This window comes from Plecotus auritus (assembly GCF_963455305.1).
Source record: "Plecotus auritus genome assembly, chromosome: 7".
Taxonomy (NCBI): domain Eukaryota; kingdom Metazoa; phylum Chordata; class Mammalia; order Chiroptera; family Vespertilionidae; genus Plecotus; species Plecotus auritus.
Genome location: NC_137774.1, coordinates 74,302,199 through 74,320,652, shown reverse-complemented (window position 1 = coordinate 74,320,652; position 18,454 = coordinate 74,302,199). Strand labels below are relative to the sequence as shown.

Sequence of the window (18,454 nt, the reverse complement as noted above, 5' to 3'; positions counted from 1 at the left end):
ATCCGGTGACACAGAGTTACATGGCTGTAAGGGTTAACTTTCACATGTGGTATTGGGACAGGGAGATCAGCACTGAGCCCAGCTAAAGCCGATACACCCTCGTCTGTGTAAACACTCTGTGCTTTGGTTCCCTCATCCATTCATCTGTGGCAATGATATCTAGTCCACAAGGTGTTGTCAAGATTAAATGAATTCAATACACACAAAGCACTTGTTCAGGGATGAACCCTGTCCCTCCAAAATCCATATGTTGAAGTCCTAATGATCAGTCCCTCAGAAGGAGACTGCATTTGAAGACAGTGTCTTTAAAGAGGAAATTAAGTTAAAACAAGGTATTCATGGTGGGTCTCAGCCCATATGAATGGTGCTCTGGTAAGCACAGAAGATGAGGACACAGGTGGGCATAGAGCGAGGATGATATGAGGACTCAGGGCAAATGCAGGCATGTCAAGTTGAGGAGAGAGGCCTCCGAGGAAGACAGCCTTGCAAATGCCCTGATCTCAGACTTCCAGCCTCCAGCGCTGCGAGAGGGTAACTCTCTGTGGGTTAAGCCACCCAGTCTATGGAACGTGGCTATCGAAGCCCTAGCAAACTAACACGGCTCTGGGAAGCCAGGGTCCTCATAGGTGTCAGCTACCGCCATCCTGCAGAGACAGTGCCATGAGGTGGGTAAGGAAATAGGTTCAGAAATCAGACAGACCTGAGTTCAGGTGGGGATGCAGGTCTCTCTGGGCTCATCTTCCGCGCATGCACAGAATGGTGATGACTCTGGTACCATGGTCTAGGGACAATGTGAGATCACATGGAAATGAGCACAAAGCACCCAGAGCTGGCCTGGGCTGCAGCAACTGCTCAGGAAACACAGGTGTTCTGCAGAATGCCGGGGGCAGTGCGGCCAACCCCCGCCACTGCCAGGCCACCTGGCTGGATGAAACCCGACTTGACCTTCAAGTCTGTGAGGCCCCAGGAGGTGGAGCCTGAGCATCATTCTCTGGACTGAACTGTTGCTACTGTTCACTAGCCCAGGAGAAAGACCAGGCCAATGAGAGAGTGCGCACCAGCCCAGGGCTGGCGTCAGTTCAGGGAGTTTAAGGCATGCCTGTACCATGCACAGAGATTTGATACAAAGCAGAATAAACACAATGGCTGCAGCAGAGTACGCATGTTCATCCCGAAGGCCCCTGGGGCACCTGGAGAAGCTTATGAACTTCGGGGCCCAGGTATGACTATTTTCAGAGACTCTGTTGAGAGATTAGCACATGTAACAGAGGTGACTCCAAGCACAGAGAGGGGAAGTGACTTCTCTGGTCCTGCCATGGGTCAGGCAGCAAGCCCTCGGTAGTGACTCCTCTCCCAGAGTTTCTGACAGCGGCAGGCAGAGTGGGATGCCTCCCCTGTCCCCTGCTAATGGTGTGTAAAGGAAAGCGTCCCTCCCTGTCGGAGGGTCATTCACAGCTGATGGAAAGCTCTGTCCAGAGGCGGTCTAGCAAGACTTTCAATCCAATTTCTCTCGAGTGAAAGGCTAACAGGATAAGATCTCTCCGTGTTAACAAGTTGGATTGTGAGTGAAGTCCCGGGGTTGGGGCGAGAAATGAGGTCATGAAATCAAGAGCTTACCTCGCAAAGCAATCTAGTCCAAGCCCAGGTCCCCGAGCCTCCCGCCGGAGCCTGTTAATCTTGTGTTGGACATGCTCTCCATGGGCACTTCTATCTGAATGGAGGCCATCTGTCCCAGGGTGGCAGTCTCACCCTGGTGTTTGTAGTGAGAGTCCATAAGGCCTGTCACCCGGGCACCCTACAGACTCTTCAGTGGGGAGAGCGGGGGGGCCAACACTGTTTTCTAAGAACAAACACAGCCTCAGAAACAAGGCCTCACAGGGGACCCCCAGGATGGCTTGTAAACCTGTCAATCTCTTCATGAGGCTCTGGCACTGTGCACAGGGACATGAACTATAGCGACATATACCTCAGACTTCATGTCCTGTCCAGGATGACAGCCAGGTGCCTTCTAAATAGCCTGGGCTCCCTGAAACCACATGGAGCAAGTATTGGGGGAGATCCTATGAACCCACCTGGCAGCAACAGGAGACTGGGTGATGAGTCCAACGCACCAAAGGAAATCAGGTAAGGAGGAACAGAAGCCCTTGAACTGAAACTAACCCAACTCGCTCAGGATCCTGAGCCAGCTTCAACCCAACCCAAAAGGAGGAGTCCAAAGTGTGGACAAATAATCTGACAAGTAACTTTAGGTTTGTCCACCATTTGCAACATGGATGATGTCCATGGACATAGTGTTGAGTAAAATGAGTCAGGGTTCTATTTATATGAAGCTCAAAAGCAGACAAAACTGATCTGAGAGGAGCAAGGGGAGTAATGGGGGATCGGGTGGGGGTGGTTCTGACTGGGAGGGGCACAGGGAACCTTCCAGGTGAGATGTTTTATTTCTTGATCTGGGTGGGGGTGTCCCAGGGAATGTATATGTAAAAATTCATAAAGCTGTACTTTATGGTATCTAATTTATACCTCATTTTTTAAAACCATCAACCATTTATTGAGTATGTCTTTATAGTGGATCTTGGACACTAGAAGTTTCGACATTTTTTCAGATGAGGGTGGTATCTCCCATTATGCTGCCTGTGAGATGTGGCCACATGAAAGTGTAGACCCTCTCACCATCCTTCCCCTCTCATTGTATAAGTTATACCTAACCTGTGCTCTGCAAACCTCCTTTACCCACTTCCTGCATTAACCTGAAAATATAGAGGAAGAGAACAAAGCAAAACCAAAATAGAACAGAAGATATAAGTCCTTAGAAACAACTCAGTTTCACTAAATCCCTAGGAATAAAAAAAAAAAAAGTCAATTAGAACAGGGTTGGTAAAACCGAGACTGCAGAAAACATTTCATCTGATTTCTTACATCATTGGTGCTGAGATCCCTAGATTCTGGGGATGCTATTGTGCCCAGGGCGCCCTTAGAAAGAAGAAGCTGTGTAACTGCTGGAGAACACAGTCTGGGGCTGACAAAAACCGCTTTGGGGGTTTTGAGTGAATGTGAGCCCGGTTTTGAATGCTGGGCACCCCTGAACTGGGTTTAGAGGAGACAACTATAACCACAGAGGCAGAAAATTCTCCAAAGGCCTCGGGGCTAGTGGGTGGGAGGAGTGTGGGCTCAGAGCTCCTCTGCAGGGCAGTGTCTGACCAGTCCTGAATGTGAGTGGGAGCTTTCAGGTAGAGAAGAGAGAGGAATGGCTCAGGCCCAAGATGCAGGGGTCAAAGCCAAAAGTGGAGTCAGTGTTTGACATGATGCTTGACACAGAGTTGGCCTCAAAATGTATTTATTGCATCTGTGCATGTGCTCCTGAATTACTAAGTAAATGAATGTATGCATGCACGAAGAATGAATGAATGAATGAATGAATGAATGAGGGAAATTTCAGTCCCTCAGCATCCACAACTGGGGCTCATGGCCTACCCTCTAACTCAATGACTGACCCCCATTCTATATGGACCAAATAACAGAAGCACCCAAAATACCTCTTTAGTTAAAGGAAGACTGGCTGAGCCATGGTGAGGAGGAGGAGGAGGAGGAAGGGAGGAGAGACATTCAGAAGACAGTGGGAAGGATTGGGAACAAGAGGACAGGGGTGAGGGAGGAAGATGGGGTGCAAAGGAGGTGGAAGAGGAGAAGGGGCAAGGAAACCAGGAGAAGAAGGGAGAGGAAAGAGGGAAGGAAGAGGTGAGGAGGATAAAGGGAGGGAAGGAGAAACAAAGAGGAGGGGGAGGACAGTGATGATGAAGGGAGGAAGGGAGGAGGCAGTCACTTCTCTGTGGTTATGAGGTGGAGCCCATATTCACATTGCAGAGTCTCCCGGGGAGAATCCAGGGAAATCTGACATGAGTCACTCCTCATCTAATGCAACCAGATGCTAATCTGAGCTACACCCTCTTAAAGAGCAGCATCAGGACCTTGCTGACCAGCATCCATCCCCCTGATTCATCCTTTCACAGAGATCAGATTCCTCCCTGCTGGGAGTGGCAGTACTGGAAACGGTCACTAGGTGGCGTGTGCTCCTCATGGTCCCTTCCCTGGTTCTGGGCTGCAGGGAACATGATCTGACCTCAGGAAAGTCAAAGGTGCCTGTCACTGGTGGACGCCTGAAGCCAGCCCAGGGCCTGGACTGCAAAACAGCCTGTGGTGGCAAGGGCCGCCAACCGGGCTCCACGCCGTCCGTCTCAAGATAGGCCCTGCCTTAGAGATGCTCTCCAAAAAGCATCCTGAGTGGGGAGTGGGGAGGAGAGCTGAGTTCAGATCCTGACTGCACCCCGAGAGCAGTCACAGAACATGTTTCCTGATGACACCACAAAGCCCATCTTGGGGGGAAAGAGAATTCCCAATTCCAGAAGCCCCACTGGGAGCTGGTGAACACACCAGGCACCCACAGAACAAATAATCAGGGAGGAAAAAAGTCCATTACTTAAAAAGCATAGAAGACCCGGCGCTAACCCAAGTGGGCTCCACCCTGGGACAGAAACCGAGCCAGACTCTTTTAATTGGAGGTTCTTTTCTTGAAGGGGCCCCCAAATCTACCAAGCTTCAACTCCCACACAACGTGAATCTGCTCCTGTCTGGCACAATCCACATTGTAAGTGCTCAACACTAAATGCTCAGTCTAAGTGGTGATCCATTTTAGGGATGAAACACTAAGGCTCAGTCATGAACATCCAGCAGCAAGCTTGAGATCCATGAAACAGGACTAAGCTGGGCCTCCCAGCACATCAGGACCATAGCCCGCTGCCTCATCCAATGAGCCATCACTGTAGAGATCTGGACACAAAACTCTGACCCCACCCATCTCTCATCCTCTTCTCTTCCAAGTATCCTTTGCAGCTCAGGGACCAAACCACCCATGGCCTCCTGTGTTCTTTCTCCCCCACCGTGTCACATGAGTCTATGTGCTGTATTGTCCTTTGGTCTAAATTATGTTAAGAATACCATTAGAGAAAATGTGTTAGTTTAATTTAATTTGTGTATTTCTTGAGTATCTATCACTCACTCATGGCTAGAGTAGCTGGATTTGCATTCAGTAAGCACTCAATAAATGTGTCTCCTGGTTACTGGTACAGCATAAGTGCAGGGGGTGGGTGGAGTGTTGACAACTGGAAAATGAGTATTTCAGAATTATGGAGCAAATGAACAGGGAAATGTATTGTCTATAATAAATATACCTCTGAAGAGCCTTAAAAGAAATCAATGAAGCACAACATCAAAGTCCCGGGGAGTTATAAATCAGCAGCCTGATAGACAAAAGTGCATCTGAAATCATTTAAAGTGCACCCGAAATCATTTATGTCTGAGTAATTAGAACACATTGGAACAACTCTGTGCCATTGAACTGAAATTGAGCAACATAATGTTTATGAAATCCCTGTGGGCTCAGGAAAGAAAACCAGAAAGATGAAAGTTGCATTGAAACTGCGTCTCTACCCCACCCCTGCCCCCCGTTTCCAGAGTCCTCCTGCACCATCCCCTGGGGGACTGGAGGGAGATGAAGTTCGATTTTCACCTAAGCCCAAATTTGCTTTGTTCTTCTGGTTTAAAAATGTCTGCAGCCCCGGTTGATAAAGAAAAATGCAAACGCCAGGCTGCATGTAACAGAACAGGGTCCCCTATTCGAGTCACTTCCCAACCAAGAGTGAGTGTTAGGTAAGACAGAAAGGAGACCTAGTGAGTGTGAAGACACACAGGGTTTTCCAAAAGAGGTGGCCAGTCTTAGCAAGAAAATGGCTAGACTTTCTACTCAGGGCTCTCCAGGACCTGGCACTCCCTCCTACAGCCCCACCAAGAGGTGAGGCCTGGAGGAGGAGAATGGGAGACATAGAAGGGAAAGGGGGCCTTCTGATGCCCATTCATGAGTCCTCGTCTGATGCTGGCTGCAAAAATGACCCCATGCACTTGGATTTGTAGAGTAAAATAAGGATAAGGCAAGAATTCAAACCCAGAAACCCACAAAGAAACAGCTGAGTACCAAGTACTCAACTCAATGGTAGAACTGGCCACATACACATGGCCTCTGCAGGGCCCTGGTGTTGGTCGGCTTCCTCCCCCACAGCTGTCTGAACTGCCCCAGGAGCTGGACCCAACAGTCTGGTGTTGCTATCAGCTTACAGACATCTAGGAATGAAAATTCCCCATTGAGCCATGCCTCCTTCATCTTCCCTTCCCCCCACCCCCACCCCCTCTATTTCTAGATGACTTAACCTCAGCCTCTGGGACTCATTCTGGGCTCTCGCCAACTCCATCAGCATGCTGGGCAGATATGAGGAAAGCAGAGACCCCCCAGTGCATGGAGTGGGGTGGGGGGTAGTATTGCCGCCCACACAAGGGGAATGTCTTTTTATACTCCCTCTGCCAGGAACCAGAAGGTTTATGTTAGGAAAATCCATCTTCAACTGTTCAAATGCAGACTGTGGGCATGAGTGTGCTCTGAGACTTCTGAAGGAGGTCCACCTCAATGGCAGGTAGGGGTCCTGCTCCAGCCAGATGAAGGCCAACCACTGCCAGGCCATGATGGTTTCCATCGTGTGGGCTCTGCGATTCTGCCCCCATTCCAGCTAAGGCCCTTCGAAAGAGGGATCTTCACAAAATACAAATTGGATCACTTCTTGCAAAGATGGTCAAGACCTTCTGTTGCTTTGGGATAAAGACCACTTTTGCTCCCATGACCGGGGAGCCCTGTGTGGGCCGGCCCCTGTCCTGTCAGTTCCTTTGTCCTCATCTAGGATCTGGTTACTCTAGCTGGCCTCCAACAGTGCCTGGAAATGACCACACCCCTCTGGCCTCAGGGCCTTTGCACATATTTCCCCCTCTGTCTGAAATACTCTCCTCCCTGCCTTGCCCTGATCCTGATTCTTGAGAGCTCAGCTCATGAGTCCCCTACTGGGGGAACCTCAGACATACCCACTATCGGGGCCAGGCTTCACTGCAATAGGCCATCTCAGAGCCACGTTCCTCCTGGTCACTATAGATATTCTTTGTGCGATCACCTGCTCAAGCTCTCTCCCACTAAACTGTAGGGTCCAGAAGGACAGGTTCAGGTGTGTCTGGGCTCACAACTGCAGCCTCAGCAGCCACATGGGGCCTGGCACATGGTGTCTGCCCAATATTGGGTGGATGGAAGGGTGTGTGGGTGGATGGGTAGGTGGGTAGGTGGGTGAGAGGATAGATAAGCAGATGGATGAGTGAGTGCTCGAATCACTGGTTTTTGTTGCCATTGGTTTCTGAGATTATTTTTATCAGTTAGAAGAAGTTGAGGACATCAAAATAGAAAGTAAAAGGCTTGCCCTGACTGGTTTTGCTCAGTGGCTAGAGCGTCGGACTGTGGACTGAAGGGTTCCGGGTTCGATTCCAGTCAAGGGCATGTGCCTTGGTTGCAGGTACATCCCCAGTGGGGGGTGTGCAGGAGGCAGCTGATCGATGTTTCTAACTCTCTGTCCCTCTCCCTTCCTCTCTGTAGAAAAATCAATAAAATATATTTTTTAAAAAAGAAAGTAAAAGGCTATAGAAGAGCTACCATACGACCCAACAATCTCACTCCTGGGTATATACCCCAAAACTCAAAATCATTTCTACGCAAGGATATATGCACTCCTACGTTCATTGCAGAATTATTCACAGTGACCAAGAGTTGGAAACAGCCAAAGTGCCCTACGATAGAGGACTGGTTAAAGAAGATGTGGTACATGTACACAATGGAGTACTACACAGCCATAAGAAAGGATGAAATAGTGTCATTTACAACAACATGGATGGACCTTGAGAACATTATGCAAAGTGAAATAAGTCAAAAAAATACGCTAAGAACTATATGATTTAACTCATATGTGGAATATAAAACTGAAACTTATGAACACAAACAGCAATGTGGTGGTTGCCAGAGGGAGGGGGATGGGGAAAAACGGGGTCCTAATATGAGGTGACAGGAGATTTGACTTTGGGTGGTGGGCACATGGTCCTATATACAGATGTTGTAAATTAGTAATCCACCCATGAAACCTCTATGTTCATGTTGAGTAATGTCACCCCAATAAAATTAAAAAATAAAATATAAAAAAAAAAAAAGGCTACTGAAGGGTAAGAAAAGGCAAGGTTGGAGCCAAAAAGAGCAGCAATGGTGCTGATGTGGGGGCAGGCCCATCAATCCATTCATTCACTCACTCACTCGGTTAGAATGTACTGTGCTCCCATGCTGTGCACGCAGGAGCTGGGTGGCCTGGGGGTACAGTGAGCTGCTGGGGGCTGCCTGGTGGACGAGGATTTGTTTTCAGGTCAATGAGGTCTCTCTCACCGGCTTTGGCCACCCTCTGGCCTGGAGTAGCCCTGGGTCCACCTTGGCCAAACATCTCTCCATGTTTGACAGCTGCTGATATTCCAGGATCATACTGCCCGTTGTCCCCACAGGAGGGAAATACAGCCCTGGTGGACAAAAGCCTGGAGAATGACCTGCCCTTGGCCTCAGCAGGATGACTTCTCTCTAGCTCGGGGAATGGCGGGCATTCACATTCCTCTCCCGTCTCAGTGAGCGATGGAGGGCAGAAGTTGGCTCGGTGTGTTTTGCTGGTAATAGTATAGGCTGATGGCATATTGGAAATTCACATTTAAAATACATCTCTCCTCTCTGTAAAACGAGATAGCATCTACCGATCTGGGTAACGACATCTAACGTAAATCCAAGCCTCGGGATGGGAGCCGGGGTCCAGGCAGGGTCCAGCATGTTCCAGGAGGTCCGGACCACTTCCACGCCCATCACAGAGTCCTCTGCCCTCCCTCCAGTCATTTCATTTCTTAGCAAAATCATTACCAAGAATATTGAACTACCTTACAGAGACATATTTACTCCCCTTATCTTCCCTCCATCTCTCTTGATTAAAAGCTATGTGTGATATTTGTAGTTATCAAACATCAATATTTGGCATGGATTTGTGGAATGGAGATGAGGGGAGAGGAAAGAATCTGACCATTTTTATAAAGGGTAAAACCTTGCGCAAACAGGCTGCATTTCTTATTAGGGGCACTAAAGAGCAAAGACTCATTTCAGAAGGGACGAGCCAGACTGCACCCGGCAGGCTTTGTGAAACCAATGATCAGGACTCAAAATTAGATTCCAGATTTCATCAGGAAAGTCAGTTCCGTCAGAAGGCAGGCAAAGGGGTGAGTCTTATGCCTCCTGCCCGACAACTGTTAAAGCTGCTATGGCTGCAGCCTAGTCCTCGGAGCAGGGATAACCCAGCCCTGGAACTGGGCACAGTTGAAATAACAGTAATATTAAGAGCTGCGCTTCCCAGTGCCCACCCTTAAGCCTTTATCAATAGTCACTCATTTAATTCTCACGACAACCTGATTTATCAACCCCATTCTACAGACGTGAAAAGTGTGGCACAGACCGGTCCAGCTGCTTGCCCAGGGGGGCCCAGCTGCTTGCCCAGGCTCCTGCAAGGTGAGTGGCTGAGCTGGGAGGCATTGCCTCCACCACACTGCTCTCCCTCATGTGGTCGTTCCCAGACACGGGCCTCTCTCCACAGCAGAGCCGGCTGCTCAGAGCACATGGCACACGTGTTAATTTAGGACCCGCTGCCATTCTGGAGGAGAGTCCATACTCAGGCCCCCCATCTCTGACTAGCTGGCAGCCTTCAAGTTAGCAGAGACCCAGGGTGCCCCTGTGTGAAGTGGGGGAGGGGATAATGACACCTGCCCCTCGGGGTGTTGTGATGATTCATAGCACATGCATTCCAAGGGCATTCATTTCCATTGCTGGGAGGGATCATTTGTACAGCCATTCTGGAAAACTTTTGGGTAGTACCTACCAAAACTAAACACGTGTCTATTCTGTGACCAAACAAATATATGTCTTAGTACATTCCCAAGAGAAATGGGTGCATATGTCCATCAAGCAATAGCTACATGAGTGTACAGAGCCTCAAACTAAAAACAATGCAGTCATTCATCAGTGGGAGAACAGACGAATTAACTATGGCACAATGACACAATGGAATACTGCTGAACAATTTAAAATAAAACTCCTCACACGTGCAATAACACGACTGAATCTCTTAGGGGTGCTGTTGAGAGAAAACAGGCGATGCCTGCGCACTGGGAGGGCCATTTACATGAAGTGCATGAATGAGCAAAATCAATCTCTGGTGATAAGATTCAAGAGAGTAGCCAGAAAGAGGTAGTATTGACAGGGGAGAGGCATGAGGGAGCCTTTGGAGGTGCCCCAATCAATAAGACCGATTCTTTTACTGCCCCATTCATTTCAGCAACAGCATTTATTGAGCACCCACTGTGTTTTAAGCACTCCCTGGGGAGAAGACAGGTCCTTCCCAACCTGAAGTTCAATGCTGACATTGGAAACCTGTCAGTGTCACTGTCTCCTGGGGGCACAGCCTTCCTCAGGAATTTGGGGAAAACGCTAAAAAGATTTCCCCCTTTATCTGGCAGGAAGCAGTGGGCAGAAATGGCAGGGAAGCTCAGCAGAGCGGCAGACCCCTGCATGCGCCATGCCCGAGGTCGGAGTGCCACTTAGCATTTCATCCTGGCAAGCCTGGCTGCTTTAATCAGGATCACGTGGCCAGAGCCATGTGTGACACTTCGAAGGGAAAGAATTTAAGCCTCCATGTCTCACTGCCCGGAGTATCAGCTTTGTCCTTCTGCTCTTAATGCTGTTATCTCATCCGCACACTTGGTTTTCTGCCGAGCAGATGCTCTTGAAAGGCACATTAGCAGGGAGAAGCAGTGCGTGCCAAGAAACCTGGGTTGAGCTGCTGACCCTCCTGGTCCGGAAGCCTGCTCCAGTGGGTGTGGGCGTGAAAAAGCCTGGGAGGAGGCAAGGCTCCTAAGCCAGGTCCCAGGGAGATCTTTCTAAAATGCAAATCGGATCAAGATACTCACTAGCTTAAAACCCTCCAGTGGCCCCACACGAATCACAGCATAAACTCAACTCCTTGCCCACCTTGGAGCACCAGGGCATGCCTGCTGCTCCTGCCCATCCCCAACCTCTCCTCCTCCAGGTCCAAGCCATGCCCGCACTGCTCCTTCCACCTGGACCCCACCCCTCACAGCCAGTGTGAAGACTGCCCTTGTCCTTCAAGACTCTCAGTGTCACCTCTTCCATGAAGCCTTCTCACCTAGTTATGCCACCACCAAATTTCATCTTCTACCTTCACTTAGAAGCAATCGGATTGTGCCTTGGTTCTGGGTTTCTTTTTATTCATTTTTCTTTCCTTTCCTTGTAGACTGTAAGCCCTTTGAGGGCAGGGTCGGGTCCTATTCATCTTTGTATGTTCCAACTCTTAGCAGAGAATACAACAGAGTTTGTTAAAAGAAAGGAGGGTTAGAGGGAGGGATAGAAGAGAAGGGGAGGGGAGGAAGGGAGGAATGGAGGCAGAGGGCATCTAGTGGACGAGGAAACTCAATGCAACCAAAGGGATTGAGAATGAATTTTTGGACAGTCTTCTTCTATGGATCTTGGTGGATGACTAGGAATCTGGACAGTTAGATTTGAGGGGAAAGCTTGCACAGAGGGGAGAACCTGCACAAGGGTCCAGAGTCAGGAAGATGGCTCACAGAGACAGGAGGGCTGGGGGAGGAGGCGAGAGGTAGCAAGATGGGGCCCGAGTGCCAAAGTGGGATCAGAGGACTCTGCACTCTGCTCTCACAGCTTTCACAGTCTCACAGCTAGCAACGCGGCCCACAGGAGAGTCAGGTCAAGAAGGTGAGGGCCAGTTGAAGAGGGAAAGCCAGAAGTGATGACTGGTTAGAGCTGGTTAGATAACCCAGATGCTGTTTAATGAGAGTGTGGGCCAGAGCACTGGGGATATGCCAAAGGGAGAATGGATAAGCTTTGCCGATTTCAGGCTGGGAGTGAGAGAGAGAGTCACAAAGGATGCTGGGAACAAGGAGCTGGCAATGCCTTTAGTACACAGGAAGAGAAGTAATAGAAGAGGTGGCTGCTAGGCACCTCCACGTTGACTTCTGGGGGTCTCCATGAGACACCTGGCATTGGGATGGATGGCATCTGTCTGCACTGTCCCCTCCTGTGCCCATGTGGACATTACTAATTGATGGTGTCACTCTCTCCTGCTGAGAACAGAAATGGCCTTAGCGCCACTCCTATTTGACTGGCATCTCTAAGTGGTGTGTTGCCTATTTCCCATACCTCCTCACAGGCATCATAACCTGGGGTTGGGGGATTGAGAGCTGAAAGACCTGGCTGGCCTTCATTGTCCCAATGAAGAAGCTAAGGTCCTCGGAGAGCGAGGGCTGGGGTGGGGTTGGGGAGCAGAGCTGGGGACAGAATCCCCCACTGTGCCAAAGCTCCTGCTCATGCGTTCAGCTGCCTCTCAGAGTGTAAATCAGGGTACAGTCCTGGCAGCTCTCACAGTAATTATGAACCAGAGCATAAAAGACCGATGAACCTGCCTCAAGAAGAAACTGGCTCCTTTTATTTTTTCTTTTAGAATCAGGCATCAGACCTTAGTCAATTCCCAGTGGAATAAAGGCTGGGCAAGTGGTAAGTAGGTGTGCATGGCAGGGGTGCAGAGAAGGGAATAGAATATAGGACTGTGATGATTTCTTCCTTGGGCTTCACAGCCATCCCTCTGAACAGCATGGATCACTTTTGCTAAATTCCAAAAGGTGGCAGCATTCCATTATTCATTTGCTGCCTAGGCTGCAGCAGGGAACGTCCTATAGAATGGACATGGGGATGAAGTTAAGACACCCAGATGGCAGGAGGTCAGGACAGCTGGACAGCCCAACACTGATGGGGAGGCTGGTGCCGGGGGACGAAGGGAGTATGCCGGGTGGAAAGGCGCTGGAGAGATGCACCTGCCCCAAAACACCAAGAAAGCCTTACCTTGGGACTTTCCTAGCACAGGCTCTGGGTGTACAGACCCAGGTTGACACCAGGTATCATCCCCTCCTTAGAGGGTGGGTAAGACCTGTGACCTGCTACGAACCAACAGAAAAGATGACTGGGATGCCAGTCCCATGACTGTGTTAGAACATAGATGTATGAGACACAACCTCACTGGCCTGCCCTAGAGAGCGCCCCCAGCTGGCCCTGAGGAAGCAAGCTGCCATAGTGTGAACTGCCATGAAGGGCCATGAGGCCAGGCACTGCGGGCAGCCTAGAGCAGAGGGCACCCATCCTACAGCTGCAAGGAACTGCATTCCCCCAACAACCAGTGAGCACAGAAGGGGACCGTACGCTCCAGATGAGACCCCGCCCAGCCGGTGCCTTGTTTGCAGCCTGTGAGATACTGAGGGACCAGTGCCTTGCACATGGGTGATGAATGAGTGTTGTTTTAAGCTAAGTTTCAAGTGATTTTTTATTCAGCAAAGGAAAATGAATACAGTCTATTTCAGTTACAGAAAAGTGTAGAGGTTATAAAATACGGCTCTGAAATGAGGCAGAGCAAAATGGAAAGTGGGCTCTGCACTTAACTGCACTAGGTCTCCAGTATAGTAATGGAATAGGAGAAATGAGAGTGTAATGTCCTTCTGGCTGGAGCAGTGTCACCTCCCTTTGCTTTAGGACATTCACTCCAAAGCCAAGCCCAGGATGGAATGTGAACCTGCATATTTTGGCCTCATTTCCAAAATGCCTCTCACTGTGTGGGCATTTGACCACAGATCACCCCAACATTTAAAAACAGGTCATGTCATGTATCCAGGGTGTCACCTCAACACAACCACTTCATCTGGTGCTTAAACAAAACTCCAATCCGCTCTAATATTCAAGGAAAGTGTGACTGCCTTCAATGTATCCAGGAGCAGGAAGGTTGGCCTCCAAGCTGGTCTCCTTCAATGGAATCTTTTCCAAATAACTGACCAGGTGTGATTTTCCCCTTTCCTGCTGACTCCAGAATCAATCCCACATCTAAGATGTTCCCTGAAATGTTCCTTGCACAACTGAACAGAACCAGGTGGCCTTACCCTCAGCTCAACTCAGCTCAGGCCACAGTCTAATCCAGAATGGCTGGTCACAACAGGCTGCCACCAACAGAGGTCACAGAAATTATTGCTTCTACCTGTGACACATTAGGGTGGGAGGCTGACCCCTGGGTTCTAGCCTGAAGGAGCCAGAACAGCAGCACTGTGAGGGTTGGGTGTGGGAAAAAAGAAGAGGGTTAGGGTCGTCAGATCTTCGCAGCATGAATCTTAAAATTCTGCAGCCTCCTGTGGGGAAACAAGCAGAATAGAATCTTTGCTTCCAGTAGAGAGAACCCATTGCCTTAATAAGGTGGTGCTGGGAGCCAGGACTATCAAACCTAACCCAACCCAAGAAAGCTAAAAATCCAGGGGCGCTTTTCTAAGCTCCTGAAAAAACCAACAGACCTCAGCCACCTTTAGGCCTATTAAGGGCAATAGCATTTAAGGTGGGGAAGTTATCTCCCCACTTTCCAACTATTTCCCTTCAAAAGCTCCTTCACTGCACCTCCAACTTCAAGACACTGGTAAGCCATTTTCCTGCTCCAGGCTCCATTTTTCCATATGTAAAATGGGTTTAGTGTCTTTATGCTTTCTTTTCATAGACCTGGTGTGAGGTTACAAGAATGTTGTATGGAACTATCCTATCTAATAAAAGAGTAATATGCAAATTAACTATCACTCCGCTATACCAAGACACACCCACCAGCCAATCAGGAGTGAGTATGCAAATTAATCCAACCAAGATGGCTGCGAGCAAGAGACTTGGGTTTCCCCTGTAATGGAGGAAGCCAAGCTTTCCGCACACCCTGGCTGGCCTAGGCCTCCACTCAGGGCTACAAAGTTTCAATTATAGAAGATAAATAAATCCCAGATACCAGGGCCTCCGCTTGGGTCACCGGGGGGTGTGGCCAGCTTGCAAACCACCACAGGCCCCTCACCCAGGCCGCCCCACGCCCCAAGGGAATCCCCACCCTGATCTCGGACACCCTTCAGGGCAAACCAGCTGGACCCCACCCATGCACCAGGCCTCTAACCTATCTAATAAAAGAGTAATATGCAAATTGACTATCACCCCAACACACAAAATGGCTGCCCCCATGTGGACACAAGATGGCCGTCACAAGATGGCCAGCAGGGGAGGGCAGTTGGGGGCGATCAAGCCTGCAGGGGAGGGCAGTTAGGGGTGACCAGGCCGACAGAGGAGGGCAGTTGGGGGCGACCGGGCCTGCAGGGAAGGGCAGTTGGGAGGGACCCAGGCCTGCAGGGGAGAGCAGTTGGCGGTGACCAGGCCTGCAGGGGAGAGCAGTTGGGGGGGACCAGGCCTGCAGGGGAGGGCAGTTAGGGGCAAACAGGCTGGCAGGAGAGCAGTTAGGCATCAATCAGGCTGACAGGGGAGTGGGTAGGGGGTGATCAGGCTGGCAGGCAGAAGCGGTTAGGGGCAATCAGGAAGGCAGGCAGGTGAGCAGTTGGGAGCCAGCAGTCCTGGATTGTGAGAGGGATGTTAGACTGCCTTCGGGCCTAAGTGGGCAGTCGGACATCCCTCAAGAGGTCCCAGATTGGAGAGGGTGCAGGCTGGGCTGAGGGACAACCCCCACCCCTGTGCACGAATTTCATGCACCGAGCCTCTAGTTAAGACATAATTACTTTAAAATTAAGATAAGTATGGTAGCCAACCTCCAAAGTGGCTCTGACCAACCTTCTGGGCATTTACGTCAGTGTGTAGGCCCTACTGCAATTTCATCAGGGATGGTTGGCAGGAGGGATGGAGTGCAGCAGAGATGATGGCATGTGACTTCTGAGGACAGGTCATAAAAGGGGTCCTGGCCTCCCCCCCCTCAGATTTCTTACTCTAGGGCAGTGGTCGGCAAATTGCGGCTCTGTTGACTAATGAGTTTGCCGACCACTGACCTAGACTCTCGATTCCAATAATTACAGGCTGTTGTTGTTCCTTGTGATTAAGCCCCTATCCCAGTGGTCGGCAAACTCATTAGTCAACAGAGTGGCAAACTGCAGCTCGCAAGCCGCATGTGGCTCGCGAGCCGCAGTTTGCCAACCACTGCTCTAGGGGAAGCCACTAGCCATGTCATAAGGACACTCAGCAGCTTTATGGAGACACCCACACAGGAGACGCTGAGGCCACCTGACAATGACATCATAAGTAAGTCGTCCTGGAAGTGGATCCTGTAGCCCCAGTCAAGCCTTCCAATGACAGCAGCCCCAGTTCATGAGAGACCTTGAGCCAGAACCATCCATCTAAGCCATTCCCAGGTTCTGAACCCACGGAAATTGTGAGATCGTGTTAGTCCTTTTAAACCACTAAGGTCCAGGATAAATGTTTTATGTGGCAAGAGATAATGAATACACTTTCTTCCTCCGCAAATCAGTTCCACACATACAACACAGGAAGACTATTTCACAGGATTGGTGTGAAGATACAAGGCTGGTCTCCAGTGACAGGCTGGGCCAGAGGGGGAGTCCAGCCTGTGGGACTTTGGACCCACTAGTTCACTTCACTGGAGTTTGGGTTTCCCAGCCACAAAACAAAGATAGAAACAGCACTTACCTAATGGGGTTATTGTGGGGACTTAATGAGAACAGAGATGAAACACTTAGTCAACTTCAAAGTGGGACAAAAAATGTCGGTTGTATGATTGTCATTTCTCATCAGCTTACCTCTTCTTCCTTCTTCTCTCAGCATCACAGATGAACACTTCTTTCAGGTGATCCAGAAATTTATTATAAAACCCTAGCCTCAAAAGTCATTTTAGGGAACAGACAGAGGCCAAGAGATGGGTTCTTGGAGAGTTGAGTGTGTGCCAAGTACCAGAACAGATGGGGCACACAGTAGAGGAAGCATGCCAAATGCAGAGCACACATATGGACACTACTCAGGGTCACAGGAGCATCTTTTGATAAAAGAATTTATTCTCAGCCATTCACTTATCACTATCGCAATGTCCTCCCATAGCTACATTATTATTTCCAAACTCTTTTTCCATGCTCTTTTTTTCTTTAAATCAACTCACCCTTTTTACTTAAATATTTTCAAAAGAAATTTCATACCACCACTATAAATGGAAAGCCAGTTTCACTTGCTATAAAGATAATCATAAAACTAAATACATAACGATCACTACAAAACGACAACAAAGAAGTCCGTGTGCCCTTCACCTCATCGCACCATCACCAGCAGTACACAAACACCACTTTGTGGGAAGGACCATGAGAGTCTGGCGGGAGTGCGTGGGGAACAGTGGTGCAGGGAGCACCTCTGATCTCTGCTGCTGTTACCAGTGCCTGGACGATGGAGAAGGTGCAGACATCCACACCACCAACACCCACAATCACCTACCCTAGGACCACAAGTCCAATACTATGATGTGGGCCCCAAAGCACTCAGTGAGCACCCCACAGGGACAATCAAATGATATTAAACTTCCTTCCCATTTCCCAGCACCTCGGGGTCTATCCTCACATCAAGAAATAAAGATGAGCCCACGGCCCCACCACCAGTCACTGATCCCCCAGATCTGCTCCCAAAGGAGCTGGCCTTTCCCAAAAGGGGAGCTCAGCTTTCCTATCAGGTTCCACATGGGCTGACTCTGGCCCCAGGTGCTTCCTAATAGAAATTCTGCGAACGCTTGGGAACCTTGATTCCCCTCAAGCCCAGTTACTTCTCCAGAAAGATTGGTTTCAGGTGCAAACCACTCCTGGTGATTGATGACGGAGCCCAGGGAGGCTGAACAGGGTGCAAAAGCAGTTTCAAAATCGAATCTGGTCAGCAAAACACATCTACTCACCAAGTCCTGCGGACTGTTCCTGGCACTGGAGAGGAGGGCTGAATTTTCAGGGTTGTAGTCCTGGCAAAAAACAAGAACAAAGAGGTGGGGAGGGGGGGCACAGTGAGAAAATAGTTCCAATTTGGAATAACCCCGAGAGTCTTGAGACCTTTAGCCACAATCATTCATTCATTCATTCATTCATATTCACTCTCTCTCTCCCCCATCGAGACCTGCACTGCCCAATGCCCAGTACAGCGGCTACAAGTCACATACAGCTTGTCTAAATTCAAATGTGCTATTAGTATAAATTGCACACTGGATTTTGAAGACTGCATGGGGGAAAAAAAGGAATGTAAAGTACCTCATTAATATTAATATCTCATTAATATTTTTATATCAATTACATGTTAGAATGATAATATTTAATAATATATAAAAATAAAGTGTATCATTATACTTAAATGTATAAATATATTATGAATATTTAAAATAAAATATATGGTTACAATTAATTTTATCCATTTCTTTTTACTTTTTAATGTGGCTACTAGAAAAGATTAAATTGCCTCTGTGGCTGTCCTGACATCTCTGTTAGGCAGCATCTAGGTTTTCTCCCAGTGCAGACACCACCCTCACCTGGACAGCCTCAGAGAGCCACACTCAGCCACCTGTTCCTG

At 49.1% G+C, this 18,454-nt stretch overlaps 1 protein-coding gene across 9 annotated transcripts in view; it reads right to left on the bottom strand.

Annotated features, from left to right (window-relative positions):
* RBFOX1 (RNA binding fox-1 homolog 1) overlaps window positions 1-18,454 on the bottom strand; it is a 2,122,525-nt gene that overhangs the window by 1,820,583 nt on the left and 283,488 nt on the right. For all 9 annotated transcript variants that reach the window (XM_080678210.1, XM_080678241.1, XM_080678221.1 and 6 more), the window contains exon 2: window positions 17,796-17,855. In XM_080678210.1, coding sequence (XP_080534336.1) covers window positions 17,796-17,855 — 60 coding nt within the window. The remainder of the gene's footprint in view (window positions 1-17,795; window positions 17,856-18,454) is intronic.